The following is a 17,311-nucleotide window of genomic DNA, read 5'->3' as shown; positions in this document are numbered from 1 at the left end:
GTAGGGTGTATATCTGACAAGAAAAATGAAATAGATGTTTCAACAAATGCCTGGAGAATTTAATTAATGTAAGAAGTATGACTCATACATTCATTCACTGAAGATTTGTCACGCACCTACTGTCAGGATAGGCACAAAAGTGCAACCTGGTAGGGAAGACAGACATGGATCACTTGTACAATGAAGTGGTACATCCTGCAACCCTTTCCTCTCTGAAAGGAGTTTTAACTTAATAGTAAGTTTACTCATCAAGAAAATGAAATGCCCCAATGGCCCTTCCTGAGACATAAAGATGGAGGCCACAGAAAAAAATGGCCATTTGTGGAGGAAGAGAGAGACTATATTTAGAAGCATATTAATTTCTTAATACTGAGGTCCTGCTGGAGGCAGTGGCGCATGTCTGTAATCCTGGTGGCTCACAGCTTGGGATGCTGAGACAGGAGGATAGCAAATTCAAAGCCAGCCTCAGCAATGGCAAGATGCTAAGCAACTAAGTAAAACCCTGTCTCTAAATAAAACACAATAGGGCTGGGGATGTGGTTCAGTGGTTGAGTGCCCCTGAGTTCAATCCCCAGTACCCAACCTCCCCAAAATACGGGGGTCCCTTAGGTAGGATAGAGGGACTGGGGATGGACAAAAGGTTAGGTAAGGAGCACCCAAACAGCTAGGAGGAAGGAGTACTGGTGTCAGCATAGTAGGTTAAGTACAATCTATAGTCACCTATAATGCTTCAAAATACCTAAAAGAGTTTGAAGTTCCCAACACATAGAAGTGAAGTGATTAATGTTTGAGGAGATAGAAATACTAATAATCCCAGTCTTTTGGGGGGGTACTGGGGACTGAACTCAGGGGTACTCGGCCACTGAGCCACATCCCCAGCTCAATTTTGTATTTTATTTAGAGACAGGGTTTCACTGAGTTGCTTAGCATCTCGCTTTTGCTCAAACTGGCTTTGAAAACACCATACTCCTGACTCAATCTCCCGAGCCACTAGGATTACAGGTGTGCGCCATGGCACCCGGTTTATCCAATTTGATTATAATATATTATATACACGTATCAGATTACTGTACTTTACTCATATATGTACATATATCATGTGTTCATTTTTTAAAAAGCAAAGATCTTGATTTGTTCATAAATATTACATCCTCTCAACATCTTAACTCTGGAGAAAGACAACCAGAGAAAAGACCCTGTTATATGGAAACAAGGGGAAACTGCCTCATCCACCAACACAGTTACTGAATAAATGTCACTTACCTTAAAATTCAACATTCTTTGCATTTAGATTGATGAGTGAGGACAGTAGTTCAGCCTGGGCCCATGCACTGAAACTGTATGCAAAACCCTGTGTTTTCATCAGATTCTCAAAGGGGTCCAGTGGACCCCAATAAGTTTAAAAGTCCAAGTTTAAAGAGAAGACTGCAGATAAGAACTCAAGTTCTGCTATACCCAAAGGACCTAAAAACAGCATATTACAGGGACCAGTCACATCAATGTTTATAGCAGCACAATTCACAATAGCTAAACTGTGGAGCCAACCTAGATGCTCTTCAGAGGATGAATGGATAGAAAAAAGGTGGCATTTATACACAATGGAATATTATTCAGCAATTAAAAATAATAAGATCATGGCATTTGCAGGGAAATGGATGGCATTAGAGCAGATTATGCTAAGTGAAGTTAGCCAATCCCAAAAACACAAATGCCAAATGTCTTCTCTGATATAAGGAGGGTGACTCAAAATGGGGTTGAGAGGGAGAGCAAGGGAGGAAAAAAAAAAGGACTCAAGTTCTGGATATTGTGCTTATTAGTTGTGTGATTCTGAGCAAACCATCTGAACTTTTCATATCTTCAGTTTCCTCATTTTAAAATGATTGAAAAGATAATGTCTGATCTGTTGCAAAGAGTAAAGATTAGGCAAGGTAAACTTCCAGCACAATAACTTCTTTCACCAAAATGGAGGACAAGCAGAATACCATCAAAACTTCAGTTATTATAATAAATGGAATCTGAAAATATACAAGAAGAGACAGAGAGAGTCCCCAGAACCTTTGTAATTCAACCCACAAACCTCCACATGTGAGCAAATTCATGCTAAATTCCAAATGGTCATGAGACTACACTACTGTGGCAAATTGATGATGAGTCTCTTAAGTGAAAATTCCTACTAGAAAACAAACATCTTGGATTATTAGCACTTAAATATATTAGACATTAAACTAAAGCTGCATAGTACTGTATTTCTTTAAATAAACAGGTTTCCAAATTATGTAATAGCTTATATGATTATATAGTGTATATTTTTAAATGCAAGACATATCCATGTTTGTGTTTATTGTCTATTTCTTAATTTTCTAGACCAAATGAGAAAAGTAACAGAAAAACCTAAAACTCAAGAAAATCATTTGATCATTTATCATTGGTTTTGGACTCCAGAAAACTTTATTTAGATGGAGAGGCCAACCTAACATATTTGCTTCAAATGGTCCAATAACTCTAACTGAAAATATTTACTGATCCTTGTCTATACCTCAATCTTATCTGTGTTACAACACGCATACCTGAATTAATAACTACTCCACTCAAAAGTTTAAAAAGCTCACAGATGATACTTTTCCCTTACACATATTTAGGCTATTTTTAGAGCCCAGATGAAAACAGCCAGTACAGAAGGAAATGCACATGAAATTCCTGAGGTCTACTCAGATAACAGTCAAGATAGGTCAGTAGATATTTCGAATACCTAAGACGCTTATTTCAAATAAAACACTCCTGTGGCCAAGAACACTTTCTAAAGTTGTGTTTGAAGGCAATGGTTTGCATTATATGTTTGATTCCACAAATCCCTTAGCTAAAAATTGTTCCCATAGACCAGAAAGCACTATGAGAAGAATCTGTTCCAAGTGCTGTGGGAAAGCTGACCTTGCCTTGACACAGCACTCTTCCCCTGGGGAGTGCGAGAACTAGATCCCTTTCTAAGTGTTTCAGAAGCCCCAAAGTGAAAAAGAAACAAAAATCTACAGAAAAAGGTGCTTCATTCTGAATACAAAGCTCTGGAAATGGTCAGCTCTCTCTGGGAAATAAAATCATAGGGCAAATAAAGGCTGACTGCTCACCTGCTGTCCACACTCACCAATCTAAATGCAAAGCAAGAATACTGAGTCTTAAGCTAAGTAGACATTTATTCAGCAACTAAGTACTGCAAGGTGCAAGGCACTGTTCACATACCAGGGATACCCCAGTGAACAACAATCCTACCCCAATGGAGCTTACCACATGCAAAAGAACAAAAAATGTGTGTAATGTACTGCAAATACAACTTAGAAAACATTTCATGAGGATCGATGATAAATCACAACAGGGTAACCAAATATCCAAAGCTTGAAACCAAAACTGGAGAGGCGAAAAAATTATCTTGAAAAGATTTCCATGGTTTCAGAACTTTCTTATATCCTGAAGATTAAAAAATTCCTTAAACCTCAATCAAATGTAAATTTAAGCTGAATATGACCTTAAAAATCAAAGAAGGCAAAGTATATCAGAACAGTTTGCAATGAATCTAGTTGAAGTCCACAATGGCATGATAAAATGTGATTATAATATCTATTGTTGAACAAGAATTTTTGAAAAAGTAATAACTTAGAGAAAAAAATATAAACCTAACCCAAAATTTTATAAAACTTTTTTTTTTAATCCTAAGATTTGAGCATAAGAGGGAAGAAAAAGGCAAAAAGAGTAATTAAAACCCTACTGAAGCTCTGTTTTTTAGGGCAACGACACTGATAAATTAATTATTCGGCTACCATGGAAAGAGGTGTTCAAAATAGTACCACTAAATTATGATGGCATGCTAGCACTTTAACAGCTTAGTAATGGTTAAGAAGTGTGACCACTGTAAGAACATTTTACAAACAAGCATGACTCTGTCAATAAATGAAAGAAATAATAATATTACAAAAGTAAGAAAAGAGGGCTGGGGATGTAACTCAGTGGTTACAGCACTTGCCTGAATGCGCAACGCCCTGTGTTTGATCCCCAGTACCACAAAAATTAAAAAGAGAAAAAGGAAAGAAAAAGGAAAAGAGCTGGGCTGGGGTTGTGGATCAGCGGTAGACTGCTCGCCTAGCACATGCGAGGCCCTGGGTTCGATCCTTAGCACCACATATAAATAAATTTTAAAAAGGTATTGTGTCCAACTACAACTAAAAAATAAATATTAAAAAAAAAAAGGAAAAGAGCTCATCTGAAGAAAATTTAGTCAGTCACCACAACATGGCACAAGAGTCACAAGTAACAATAGTAATTAAGATTAACACTCATCAGGAGTTTCCTAAATATCAGGTTATTTGCTAAATATCTTACATTTAACATTAAACCCTCCACCGCCATCAAATAGATACTATTATTATACCCGATTTGAAAAAGAAAAAAAAGTAGATTTGAGAAATTAAGTAGTTTAATAATGATTTAATAAGTGATAGCACTGGGATCCAATCCCAGGAGTTTCTGACTCTATTGGAGACTGCCTTGAGCACTATGTCAAACAGCCTTCTCAAGTGGTCAATAGAGGCAAAGATCATGGAAGCACTGTCCAGAAGAAAGGAACTTTCCCTGATTCAGAGGAACCTGCCAGGTCCTATAGACAGCACTCCTCCCCTGATGAAAATATGTAACTTTTTCCATGCTCACAGAGCACTACTGGTTGGCCATAGCTTCCACATGGCTTACCTGCAGGGAGATCATGACCTGGCTCTGAAAGCATGCAAACTTGGGGCCCTTGGGAGTTCCATAGCACATTATAAATTACTAAACTTGTATCCTCGTTTTACATACCATCCTTATTGTGCTGGTTTATCCCAGGTCCTCCCAGCAATATTGGGATTTTAAGCCTGACCACCAGACTGTGTGCTGATTCCACAAGGTGACACTGCCCCATGGGAATGGCCATGCCCAACTGACAGCTTCTTATCTCACCACCTCTTTCAAAACCTCTATAACAGGGGCTGAGGTTGTGGCTCAGTGGTAGAGCACTAGCCTAGCACATGGGAGGCACTGGGTTCGATCCTAAGCACCACATAAAAATAAATAAACAAAATAAAGGTATTATGTCCAACTACAACTAAAATATATACATATATATATTTTTTAACTCTATAATATACTTTCAAAATTGGAAAGAAAGTTTTCAAATTTCCCCTTAGATTCATAGACTTTCAGAGGTTCTGAAGAAAATATTGTAAAATTTAGAATGAATGACAGGCAAAGAATTTCAACAGCTCTAAGGCTACTGTTATCATTAACAGGAATATGTTATCACAGCATTACTGTGTATCCCCTACAACTGCCATCATAAAAGTGAAATGGTATGCAAGTAAGCTAAAAGAGTATAGACTCCCCTGGCCCTCTACCAATTTATATTTGAGCAGTAATAACGTTTTATCAGCCAAATCTACACACCATAATAATTCTTTGCTCAAGTGGGAGAATAGTGCAAGATACCAACATACTGATTATTTCCTGGTATGTAACACACACATGCTGTATACAACAAGGAACAGGTGTTATCCCACTCAGATTATTTCTGAACACTCCTATGGTAAGATTAGAGCTGGTGCTTGAGCCATCTGTTTACATGCTACAGTTTAGAGCTTCTGAAGCTTTCAAAAAGAAAAGTTTGCTACACAAACTTTCTAACCATGTCGGCAGTTAAATGTTGAAGATAGGAAGGTCTCTCCAAGGACAAGACAATTTCTAAGGACTATGCCTATTCCCTCTGAAAGTACTCTGCTCTTCTGTTAAAAATCAAGTTCAAAATATACCAAGTTGTATGAAGATGCTTGTTTCCTGAGACAGATAATATCTAGCTGGAAATGGCAACTTCCCTGGACCTCTTAACTAACAGAAGGAAAGCAATGCCATGGGTCCAGTTCAACCTGCATTTACTGAGCACATTCCATACCTGGTACTCTAGATACACAAATAAATAAACCAGTTCCTTGAGAAGCTGACTTTCTAGGGGTGGTAGGCACACCTTTATACACTTGGATGAAATTTACAGAAAATAATAAAACAATGTAGGAAAAAAAGGATGGGTAAAGAAGCAAAAACAAAAAGGTAAAGGAAGCAAAAACAAAAGAAATGCAAGTAAACAGGACTGACTCGTCACTGAAACCACCCTCCTGGTTTACTTTCTTCTCCTCTTTGGGCTGACCTGTGGGTTTCCTTCCAAGGCTCTCCCTTCCTCTATTCAACCCTGAGGGGTCTGCTACATCCTCTTTTCCTGCCCTGGACAGCCTCATCTCCTCTCTCCTAACTTCAATTAGCTCACCTATACTGATGATTCCCAAATCTCTTCTCTCTAGCCCGGTTCTCTTTCATGAGCTCCAGATGGGAATATCCACCTGTCTGTCCAAGTGGCACCTCCAACTTGATATTTATTTTGAAACTGTACTCCATTCTTTCTTTTTTGTTTCCTCTCCCAATTATATTCCCCACTATCTACTGAAAACCTGAGTACAGAGCTAGACCCCTTGCTAACCCCTCCCCAACACCTAGCAAGGTAGGTAGTTCCTAAATATTTCCAGATTCCACCTACTTCTCCCCATCGATATCCAAGTCTAGGTAACCACAATTTACACCTGAACTATTCCTCTTGTCACAAAAAAAAAATCACACCAGACCTTTGTTTAAAAATCCTTCACTATTTTGGGTAAGTCCAAAACCCTAAACAAAATTCCTGCATCAAGGAATCCCTACCCTCAGTCCTTCCTCTTTCTGCTTGGGCTTCAAGGAGACCTGCTGCCTCTCCATCTTTGGCTTCAAGCAGTTCCCTTTGTTTGAACAGTCTTTTTAGCCCCTGGCAGGATTCCCTTGCCCCACTCTTCAGGCTGTAGCTCAGAGACCATTGGCCTGAAAGCTTTCCCTTTGCTGCTCCTCCCTATGCCCTCTACTTCCCCTATCACAGCATGTATCATCATGTCTTCTCATTAGTATCAATGCTAGAGTGAACCTATGTACTTGGCACTGTTAGGTCTTCAATCCTGAATGAACAAATGATTTTGCCAGGGGAAAAATTTTGTCTATCCCAGACTTTTTGCAAACTATAAAATAGTGGGATTTCCAGTTGGGAATATAGGATGGGCATTTAAAGTGGAATAACCAGTTTCTCTTCCTTTCCCTTACCCCAAGCCAGGCAGCCAAACACAGGGAGGGCCCTTAGTTTAATTAGAGCCCTTTCTTTACAGGCCTTACATAGCATTTTAAATTTAAGGCATTATGTGGATACAAGGACTCCACAAATTCCTAGCAACTAGATTAGGGGTTTCCCTTGGCAAAACTTCCTATGATTACTGTAACAGACTAGTTATTAGAGCTTATTACTTCGCATTCACATTAAATCACACAACCACTCTGAGAATTTGGTGCCGGTCATCCCCATGGTTCAGAACTGGGATGCCACGATATCAGGTAACTTCCACAAGGTAACACCACTCACCAGAATTCAAGCTCAGACAATACATCTCTAGAATCTTGGCCTGGCCTATGGAAAGTAGCCAATGAATGAATGGTCAATCAGGAGATCAGGATGACCCATTGGGGGCTACATTAGAAAAGAAACACTTGGATAACCCAAAATGCACTCATATTTGATTCACAGGTGCATCTTGGGAAACATGTTCAAATCACAGGCACTGTTAATTCTCTTATGGGACACCACGATGGGGAAAGCTTTTTGGTCACAAGGAGGGCTTGCAGGCTGAACTAACACATCACAGGTAGAGCAAGCGTTGGGTGTCCCAACACACAGCCTGCATGAAGCCAGGCCAGAGAAGCCTGTAGCCTCTTTCATAGCTTACCTCCCGCAGCTCCAGTCTTTGGGCCACAGCTTCCAGGCTCTCCTGGCCAGTGCTCTCCACAGACAATGTGAACTCCACAAACTCGTTATTGAGCAGCTGGATCCGCGCAACCAGGCAGCTCTTGCTGGACACCGTGTAGCGCCGGGTGCGTTTCAATTTCAATCCAAATGGCAGTGGCATCTTCTCCCTTCAAGAATGGAGGGGCAAAGAAGGAAAATCCCGCAGTGATGACGTCGGGAGAAAGCGGCCCTCTCTTGAAGGGATGAACTCTGTCCAGTTTCGCGCCGCTCACCCAGCAGCTGCCGCCGCCATTAAAAAGCAACAGAGTCTCCAAAGGCCAAGAGAAGGGAGCATCCACGCCAGCGCTGAGGAAAGAGGAACCTCAGTTACACCAAACACGGTAACTCTGGACTTGGCTTTCAAAAATAAAAATCAATGCAACTGGGCCTAAAGAACAAGCTCTCCTCTCCGCTCCGCTGGAAAAGAAGGCACTAACAGGATCAGGGAGGCACTGGGGAAGTTCACCATCAGAGCCAAGGGCTGGGCCCGGGGTCAGACTCCACCCCTCACTCTACCCTACAAATAGTGATGACATCCTGTGGCTACGGTCAGGATTAAACAATAGCACGACTATAATCCCAAATTCGGTAATTGGTATAAAAGCGGTCATTTTAATATTTAGAACTGTTAATTTTTAACAGGTAAATTAATTCTTTGGAATACTCCTATGTCACAGCTTTTTTTTTTTTCTATTCTTTTTATTGCCTAAGTGAAAATAAGTGCAAAACTCCTCCCGAAGGGCTAGGCTGGAGTTCCAGACGCTTTAGGCAAATTAACCTTGAACTCCTTATAGGAGGACTAATCCCTTCTAACATATGGCAGCTGCGAGTTTCAAAGGAGGCGAATTGCTTAGCAAGCATTTGCAAAAACCCTTGCTGGCGTATAAATACATAGGTTATCGGATTGATTGATTTATAAACACATCATAAAAGACCCTACAAATGCCCAGGATCAAACCGTGGTAGTTCTGGTAGTTCTCTCCTGGGTCGGGACGTCCTGGGAGGCTGTGGGCATCCACCTGAAGAGGCGGGCGAGGCCTTGAACGCCATCCTAGGCTACCGAGGAGCCGTCGGGGTTCCGCAAGACCATGAGGCTAACTAGGCGGTGGAGAACTCAGACTCCCGCTTCCCCGCCCCACCGAGTGGAGAGCAGGCGGCGTTGCGGGGCGAACGGGTACCCTCGGAGGTCCCGGAACCCTCCGCTCGCGGCTGCGTTTCCGAGCGGAGGTGCTTGGCTAGGACCCGCCCTTCTCTCCCGGAGGGAACGTTTACAGGGGGCGGCTCGCGCCCCGCAGGAGAAGGTGAGGTTGGCGCCAGCGGGGGACGCCGAGGCGGAGCCGCTGCGCCCCAAGTGCGTTATTTACAACGTTGTTAACCACACCTGTTGATGGTAACTTCTGGGCCGAAACTGGGGGCGAGCGGCAGCTGGGTACTTTTATATCCCCTGGAATATTTTCGCCCCTAAAGGAATCGACAAAATCACAGCTATTTCCAGAGTGCTCAGGCCGCTCTCACCAGCGACCCTGTTCACCTAACTCGGGCCCCGGGAGCTGCGGCTTTCACAACCTCACGCTACTATGGGCTGAGCAGGGACTCCATCCCAGGCTCCTCCTCCACTCCCAGTCCGCAGGCTGTCCCTCTCCAGACGGTGGCTCAGCCCCAAAGGTGATAGGCACTCAGGGATGGGGAATGGCACAGCTAGAGAACGGGATTTAGTTATTCCCCTAGCCTTTGCCGAGCTTAACATTTTGAAATTCCATCCCACAAATGTGTATTGCGTCTCTGAGCACAAGGCAGCGTAATGAGCATCTTGAGAAATCTAAGACGAATCCTAAGCCATCGCTGTCCTTAAGGAGATTACAAGCATGCTATAATTACATACAGAGCTGTATCTCTAATGAGGACCTGACCATGGTTTTCTGTCTGGTTTTTTGTTTGTGTTTTGTTTTCTGAGCTTTGGTTATCCCCAGAAAGTTGGGTTGGTTGGTTTGTTTGTTTTTTGTTTGTTTTGTTTTTGTTTTTAATTAAAAACAAGGGGTAGAAGGCCAGAGAGGAAAACCAAAACTGGAACTACCTAAAGCAGTGTTAATAATATTTTCTGACTGCCTTCTGTAAGTAAAATCATTATAATATAGAAATGGAAAATAAATATTATAAAAAGATATGGTGTCCACCTGCAGTAGTTTTTATTCTCTTTGCCAGTTTCAGACATATAAACTAAATAAAGCAAAATGAAAAAAAATCAAACAATGAGAACCTTAAAGAACCTTAAGTAAGCTTTTAACTAGAAGATTTTCTGATAAATCAGCAGTGTTTGTGTAGATTTTTAAAGGTTATATGTAAAGATGGTCATGGTGACATACACCTGTAAACCCAGTGATTCAGGAGGCTAAGGCAGGAGGATCATTGCAAGTTTAAGGCCAGCCTCAGCACCTGTCTCAAAAAGTAAAAAGGGCTGGGAAGTAGTTCAGTGGTAGAGCACTCTTGGTTTCAGTCCCCAGTATTCCCCCAATATATGTGTATACACATACACACACACAAATATATATATACAAAATTCTCTTCCATGAGATAAGTTGGATGATTTCAGTTTTATATACAAACTATAATAACTGGAAACAACTGATTAGTGTGAATGAAGAGACAAGATATTGCATATATGTAAAAGAAAGATAAAACATTTGATTTAGGAGCTGTTCAAATATGATAGTTCTTCATGACAAAGAACTAAGCCTTGAAGACAATAGTTACTACACTATATAACTTAATTATTAACTTCAGCTTTGATTAAGCAAACTCAAAACTTTCAATTATCCCTGAGATTTCAAATGTTTTACAGCATCAGGGATAAGAAAAAGCCAATGTTCCTCTTTTTTATTTTGGTAAATGTTATAGCTGAAAGAGTTGAGGGGTGTGTGCGTATTTACATGTATTTTTCCCCAAGAGTCCAGCTTGCTTTTTCCTTATTATATAAAACCCACTGCGTTAAATAATGTTCTGCTTAGTAATTTATAAATTTATCAGTGATTTACACATCTTAATTTGCATTTGTGTACAGTATTTGCTACCAAATGATGCCATAAAGCTAAGAATGTTTGAATATAACAGCCTATTAAAATAAAAATAAAATAGAAAATTACGATTCTTTGGGGGGGGCAAAATAATAAGTATGCAATAACTTGCATTATGTAAAAGAATATGCAATAATTTGAAAGGTGGTTGGGTCTGGAATTATAATTTAACTATTAAAAGAAAGATAATTCATAGCTTCTAAAAGAAAAAACTGGGAGATAATTTCTGTACAAACCTTTAGTTTTATAGTAAGAAAACATGTTAAATTCTGCTTCAGTACAGTTTACAAAAGGTAGTCCTGCTGCTAGTGAATTCACTTTAATTTTTCCTCTCCACATCCCCTTCCAAAAGTTTCTCAAATACATTTTTAACTCTGAATCCTGTAGGTTCACACCTAACCCAAACACACTACTTAGGGCCTCACCACATGTAACTTTGACTACATTGATTAATATAAATAATCATTAAGAGGACAGAGTATTTGTCATCTTTAGAATGATATGTACGTCTACTGCATTATATCAAACCTGCTTCTCACGTGCAAACATCTGTGTTAGATACTCTACTATAAAATATCCTAGAAACAAAATAGGCAACTATTTTCAGGGTAAAATTACTGTCTATCTCACAAACTTTTTAAAAAAATCTGCCAGCTACTCTTAGGCATATACGGATTGTCACTTGAAGCACGCGAACATTCTGAATGTGCTTTCCAGCACGCACTATTATCATAAGGCTTTCTCAGCAAAAGAAAATAGGACGAGCATACCAAAAGTGGAAAATCTAATCAGGATTTGCAGAAATCACAAGTCGGAATTTGCAAATCCAGGAATTCCTTTTTCCAGAGCAAACACGCTTTACTCCAAAAACAAAACAAGGCGTTACCCAACAGTCCTTCCAAACGCCCCTTCTCTCCAAAGTTATCTGGCAAATTTCACACTTACATATTCCAAGAGACACAAACATGCCTGACTTTCAAGATCCTGAACCAGAATAAAGCCACAGCAACCCGCCGCGGAGTTCAGAAAAGTTAGAGACCCGTTTTGGAAATCCCTGGGGCAGACCCGAGCGAACCTGGGAAGGCAGGACTCCGCTCTTTGTTAGCTCCCGCCGGGGTCCGGCAGCCGCGACCCATCCTCGGGGACGCCGGGAGCCCCAAGGCGCGCGCCGCCCCCTCCCGCCCGCCGGGGCCCGCGCCCTCACCTGCACCCGCGCCCGCATCCTCGGGGCCGCGCGCCCGCTCAGCGGCCCGCCTCCCCGGGCCCCGCCGCGCGGCCGCCGCAGCCGCGCCCGCACGCCAGCCCGTGCCGCTGCGCGCTCATGGGGATCGCCCGCCTCACTTCCTGTCTCCAAAAACGCGGCCCGCAGACCATTCCCCTGGGCAGAGTCCCGCGGCAACGAGGCGAAGGCCCGGGGGAAGCCCGCCGGCGAGGAGCGCCGCACGCAGAGGCCCGCGCCCGCAGGGCCGGGGGCGGCAACGAGACGGACGAGCGGACGCGGGACGCGCGGGCGGAGCGGCGGAGCGGCTGGGGCCAGGCGTCCCTCCCCCTGGCCGGGCGGGCGGGCGTACGGATCCGGGGAGGCGGCGGCGGCCCGTGACCTCAGAGAGTTGGAATGCTGGCGGCGGGGCGCGGGGGAGGCGCGGACAGCTGCGCCCGGCCGCCGGGGAGGGGGCGCGCCGCTTCTTTTTTTAATCGTGTGACCACTTATTTTAAGAGTTTCCAAATAAAGCAAGCCTGTTAATGAAATGAGGGGGGATTTCAGTTCCAGGTAAAGAGTTTTTTATTCCCATGTTATTAGGTGGTGATCTTTGAAGGTAATTCCAGAACACCTGAAGTGCTCACTTCTAACCATGTATTCTATAAGAGGACATGGTCAGTACGGTGGGCGAATAACACCACCACCACCCCCAAAGAAAAGGCGATAGGCCTCGAATAACTTGTAGGTTCCCACAAGAGAGCTGCACGCTCCTCTAATACACTAGAGCTATAAAGGTGGTGACTCCAGGGTCAAGTTGTTTGGACTCAAATACCAGTTCCAACACTTACTAGCTGGGTGGCCTTGTGGAAATTTCTTAACCTCTCTGTACTTGTGTCCTATAAAACGGGAATAATGTAATTATTATCTAATAAGCAGGTAAAATGTATGTAAGGCTACATTTAAATCTAGGCCGTATTATGCTTATTACACAGTCCATTATTGCTATTACTAGGTATTCCAACATAAACTGAGGGATAAAATTGTGTGAACCCTAACACACCATTCATTACAGGAAGAGTGATCTTGGCATGTGGTTGGAGCAGAGAAACTTTTCATTTTTGTAAATTTTAATTTCAATGATTTAATACGTTTCTGGAATGCTTTTTAATGTTAAATTTCATTTAGATCTCACTTTGTTCAACAATTAAACACTTGAATATTTACTATGCATGAGACTAGTTCCCTGCACACAAAGGACTTCTGGTCTAGTGGATGATAAACGCACTGTAAACAGTGCGTGCTCCAGTGTGGGGGCCCTGTCACAGAGGTATGAGTGGTACTGGAGAACAAAGCCCAGCAAGAATACCCAAAGGCAAGCAAGATCACCCATGTTTCTAATGGGGAAGAAAAAAATCGGTTCTGGACGCCAAGAGGGCTCAATTTTTGTGGAAGGAAAAAAAAAAAATCTGAGCCATTTTTCTTCTCTCTGTGCTAGAAATATTGGAATTATGTTTCACCCTCTTCCCTTTCTCATCTTCAGTTGTCATCAAGACTTGATATTTCCTCCTTTGAAATGTCTCAGTTCTTTCTTTCTTGTTCCCCCTGGTACCTTCTAAACCCAACCCTTGTAACTTTACATCCCAATTACTGCAGCAAAGGTGGTTGTCTTGCATTTATTTGGTTTCTTGCCATGTCTTACCCTCTCCTGGGTTTATCACTTCCCAGTGGATTCCCAAGGTCAAGCTCTCCTGCCTCCTTACCTTTAAAGTCTTTCTAAACTGGATTCTCAGGCCACCCTTATTTCTTACTTCTCTCCAGTGTGCCCTCTGTTCCCCAACAAGTGGTTTCCTCTAGGCAGCAGTCCCTCCAGCCTTTCTTCCATTTGTCTAAGCCTTAGCTTCTCTCCAAGTCTCAGTTCAAGACTCAGCTCAAGATCACTTTCTTTTTTTTTTTTTTTTTGTGCTGGGGATTGAACCCAGGGGCGCTTAACCACTGAGCCACATCCCCAGTTGCTCAGTTGCTGCTTAGGGCCTCGCTAAATTGCTGAGGCTAGCTTTGAACTCATGCTCCTCCTGCCTCAGCCTCCCTAGTCCCTGGGATTACAGGCATGCACCATCTCAAGGGGCCCAAGACAACCATTCCATGGTGATCTCCGTACTTGGCAGGAACTTTAAAAATTGTTTCACAGAGGCCTCTTTTAGAATTCCTAGGACAGTACTGGGCAGAGAGTAGGCACTAAATAAAAACTTGTTAATTGAATCGGGAAGAAAATAAAAGAATTTTAAAAATAGAAAATGATCATAAAACCTAAGTGATGTTGGACAGCTGAGTTGAACTTCCTCACTCACAGCCCACAGATGTTATTTACTGACCAAGTACTTAAGCTCTGTTTTCCCTCAGTCATATTACTTTGGCAGTAACATCCCCATGGCAAGGCACATGAAAAACCCCTTCAAAGGGTTAGATATAAAATTATTATTGGCTTATGGTTTCTATGTAAGAGAATGAGGTAATTTATATGACTCAACCCCAAAAGGTACACAAAGACATAATTGAAAAGTCCCCTTCCCACCCTGTCTGCTAAACACGAGCTCTTCTGGGGAGAACTAGGGTTACCTCCTTCCCTCATATATTCTACTAACATATAGGCAACCAAGTTTGTAGATCTACCTCCTCTTGTTACCCAGAAAGTGACACATACTTCTACACTGGAAGATATTACTAAAATATATAAATAAATTAAAATTTGGAAAAAGAACTGCATATAAAGTAATGAAAGATTAAAAAGTTAAAGGGGGGCGCTGAGTTGTGGCTCAGTGGTCTCACATGTGTGAGGCTCTGGGTTCCATCCTCAGCACCACATAAAAAAATAAACAAAATAAAGGTATTGTGTCCAACTACAACTAAAGAAGATATCTTAAAAAAAAAAAGTGATAGAAATTGTGGTTTGGGTAGTGCATTGACCAGTTGTTTTCCCGGGAGTTAAAAAAAAAAAAAAGTTAGTGTGCTTGGGTAGCATGATGAATACCCACTACATACCACTATATAAAATACAACCTCCTCAAAAGTCTAAATTGAGTCAATTATTCACTCCACAAGGACCATGATGTCTTGGGGGGGGGGCAGGGAAGTGAAGGTGGGGACTGGAATTAGAGAAATCAGCATTGATTTCTGGAACCCTCATCTTGAGCTTTGCCTACTACACTCAACACTGCAGCAGGTGTATCACCTTTTCAGTTGCAAAAGAGTGAAAATTTTGTGGGTAGATTTCCCTAGTCCTCAAGGAAAGGATGATGTTGGTGATTTTTTGTTCAAATGGACAAGAAAATAGAAAAGCATGTCAATCTCATAGCAAAAGTAATTGCTGAAGTTCACACCTGTCATCCCAGTGGCTCTAGAGATGCAGAGGCATTGCAGGTGTGAGGACAGCCTCAGCAAGTTAGCGAGGTCCTAAGCAACTTAGGGAGAACCTGTGTCAAAATAAAAACATTTTTAAAAGAGCTGGGGGCTGGGGATGTGGCTCAAGCGGTAGCGCGCTCGCCTGGCATGCGCAGAGCGCTAGGTTCGATCCTCAGAACCACATAAAAATAAAAATAAAGATGTTGTGTTCACCGAAAAAACTAAAAAATAAATATTAAAACAATTCTCTCTCTCTAAAAAATAAATAAATAAATAAAATAAAATAGCTGGGGATGTAACTCAGTGGTAACACGCCCCTGGGTTCAATCCCCAGTATATATATATATATATTTTCATCCCACATGTATTGGAAGTCAACTGCTACTGCAAGGAGAAAGGTGAATAAGATGCTATCCCTATCCTCAAGGACTCACCATTTGAACAACAGGTGAATGCATAATTCTCATAAGTGTGGAAATTTACACATGAGCATATTAACCTAAATGAATGCAATGCCTGGTTAATCACTGCAATCAGCTTTTGCTTGTGTCTGAAAAGACAAATAAAAGGACATTAAGCACTCAAAGAAGAGGGAAAAAAGCATTGCAGACTAGAGGTGACACATCCCCACTTCTTCCTTCCCCTATCTTGTACACACAGATGTACACACATACACTCATGCACACTTGCACAGGGTGTGCAAAATCCAGTAGAAGCCAGGGGCGGTAGCGCATACCTGTAATCCCAGAGGCTCGGGAGACTGAGACAGGAGAATCATAAGTTCAAAGCCAGCCTCAACAATGATGAAACGCTAAACAACTCAGTGAGACCCTGTCTCTAAATAAAATGCAAAAAATAGGGCTGGGGATGTGGCTCAGTGGTCAAGTGCCCCTGAGTTCAATCCCTGGTACGTAAGTAAGTAAGTAAGTAAGTAAATAAATAAATCCAGTAGAAATCAGCCCATGTAGAAGACAAGAGACACTGGGGAACCAATGTTAGAGAACACAGGCCCCGTGCAGTTGGAAATTGTACTCAGGCCCTCCTGACCTCATAGTCAATGCTCTTTTCAGTTATCTTTTCTGTTTGGAAGGTAGCCCAGAGGCCTCTTAGCTGACACTATGGTTTGTTGAAATCCAGTTCTCATACTATCCCTTAGAGAAAAATATGTCATTTGTCATGGTCCAGTTTAGTCTTGTTTTTTTTTTTTTTTTTTTGTACTGGGGATTGAACCCAGGGGTGCTTAACCACTGAGACACACCACAGGCCTTTTTATATTTTATTTTGAGACAGGGTTTTCCTAAGTTACTGAAACTGGCTTTGAATTTGAGATACTCCTGCCTCAGTCGCCTCAGTCTCCAGAGCCGCTGGGATTACAGGCATACAGTACCATGTCCCACTCAGTTAAGTCTTCTTCAGAACGCATACCTCCACCCCTTTCAATGGATTCTCTTAGGGTTTCATCATGAACACCTTCCTGGGGATAAGATGTGGTTTGTGAAGCTGCATCTTCCAGGGCAGCACCTACATCAGCCTCAAAACCCCAAATGCCATTGGCTAAGTGAGGCTATCCCTTCTGTGACTCAGACACTGTGTTTTCTGAAATCTGAAAGTATTTAAATTCTCAAATAGCTTAAAATTTCTTTTCTTATAATTGTAAGCTAATTGTCCTAAAAGTGAACACTTTCTTGAATGTTTCTTTTTTTTATTTTTTAGTTGTCA

At 41.9% G+C, this 17,311-nt stretch overlaps 1 protein-coding gene across 3 annotated transcripts in view; it reads right to left on the bottom strand.

The window, feature by feature from the left end:
• Positions 1-12,476, bottom strand: part of Ptpn21 (protein tyrosine phosphatase non-receptor type 21) — a 76,532-nt gene extending 64,056 nt beyond the window's left edge. The window contains exons 1-2 of one of the 3 annotated variants that reach the window (XM_046440706.2): positions 12,197-12,476; positions 7,863-8,227 (exon numbers count right to left, since the gene is read on the bottom strand). In XM_046440706.2, coding sequence (XP_046296662.1) covers positions 7,863-8,042 — 180 coding nt within the window. In that variant the 5' untranslated portion in view covers positions 8,043-8,227; positions 12,197-12,476. Of the gene's footprint in view, positions 1-7,862; positions 8,228-9,302; positions 9,319-12,067; positions 12,143-12,196 lie in introns of those variants that run through there. The other 2 variants (XM_046440707.2, XM_046440708.2) reach the window with 2 other exon arrangements.
• Positions 12,477-17,311: the final 4,835 nt, after the last annotated feature.

This window comes from Marmota monax, unplaced genomic scaffold (assembly GCF_021218885.2).
Source record: "Marmota monax isolate L192 unplaced genomic scaffold, Marmota_monax_Labrador192_F-V1.1 WCK01_AAM20220418_F8-fsc00017, whole genome shotgun sequence".
Taxonomy (NCBI): Eukaryota; Metazoa; Chordata; class Mammalia; order Rodentia; family Sciuridae; genus Marmota; species Marmota monax.
The sequence above is the reverse complement of the archived record's forward strand: the minus strand, read 5'-3'. Positions and strand labels throughout refer to the sequence as shown.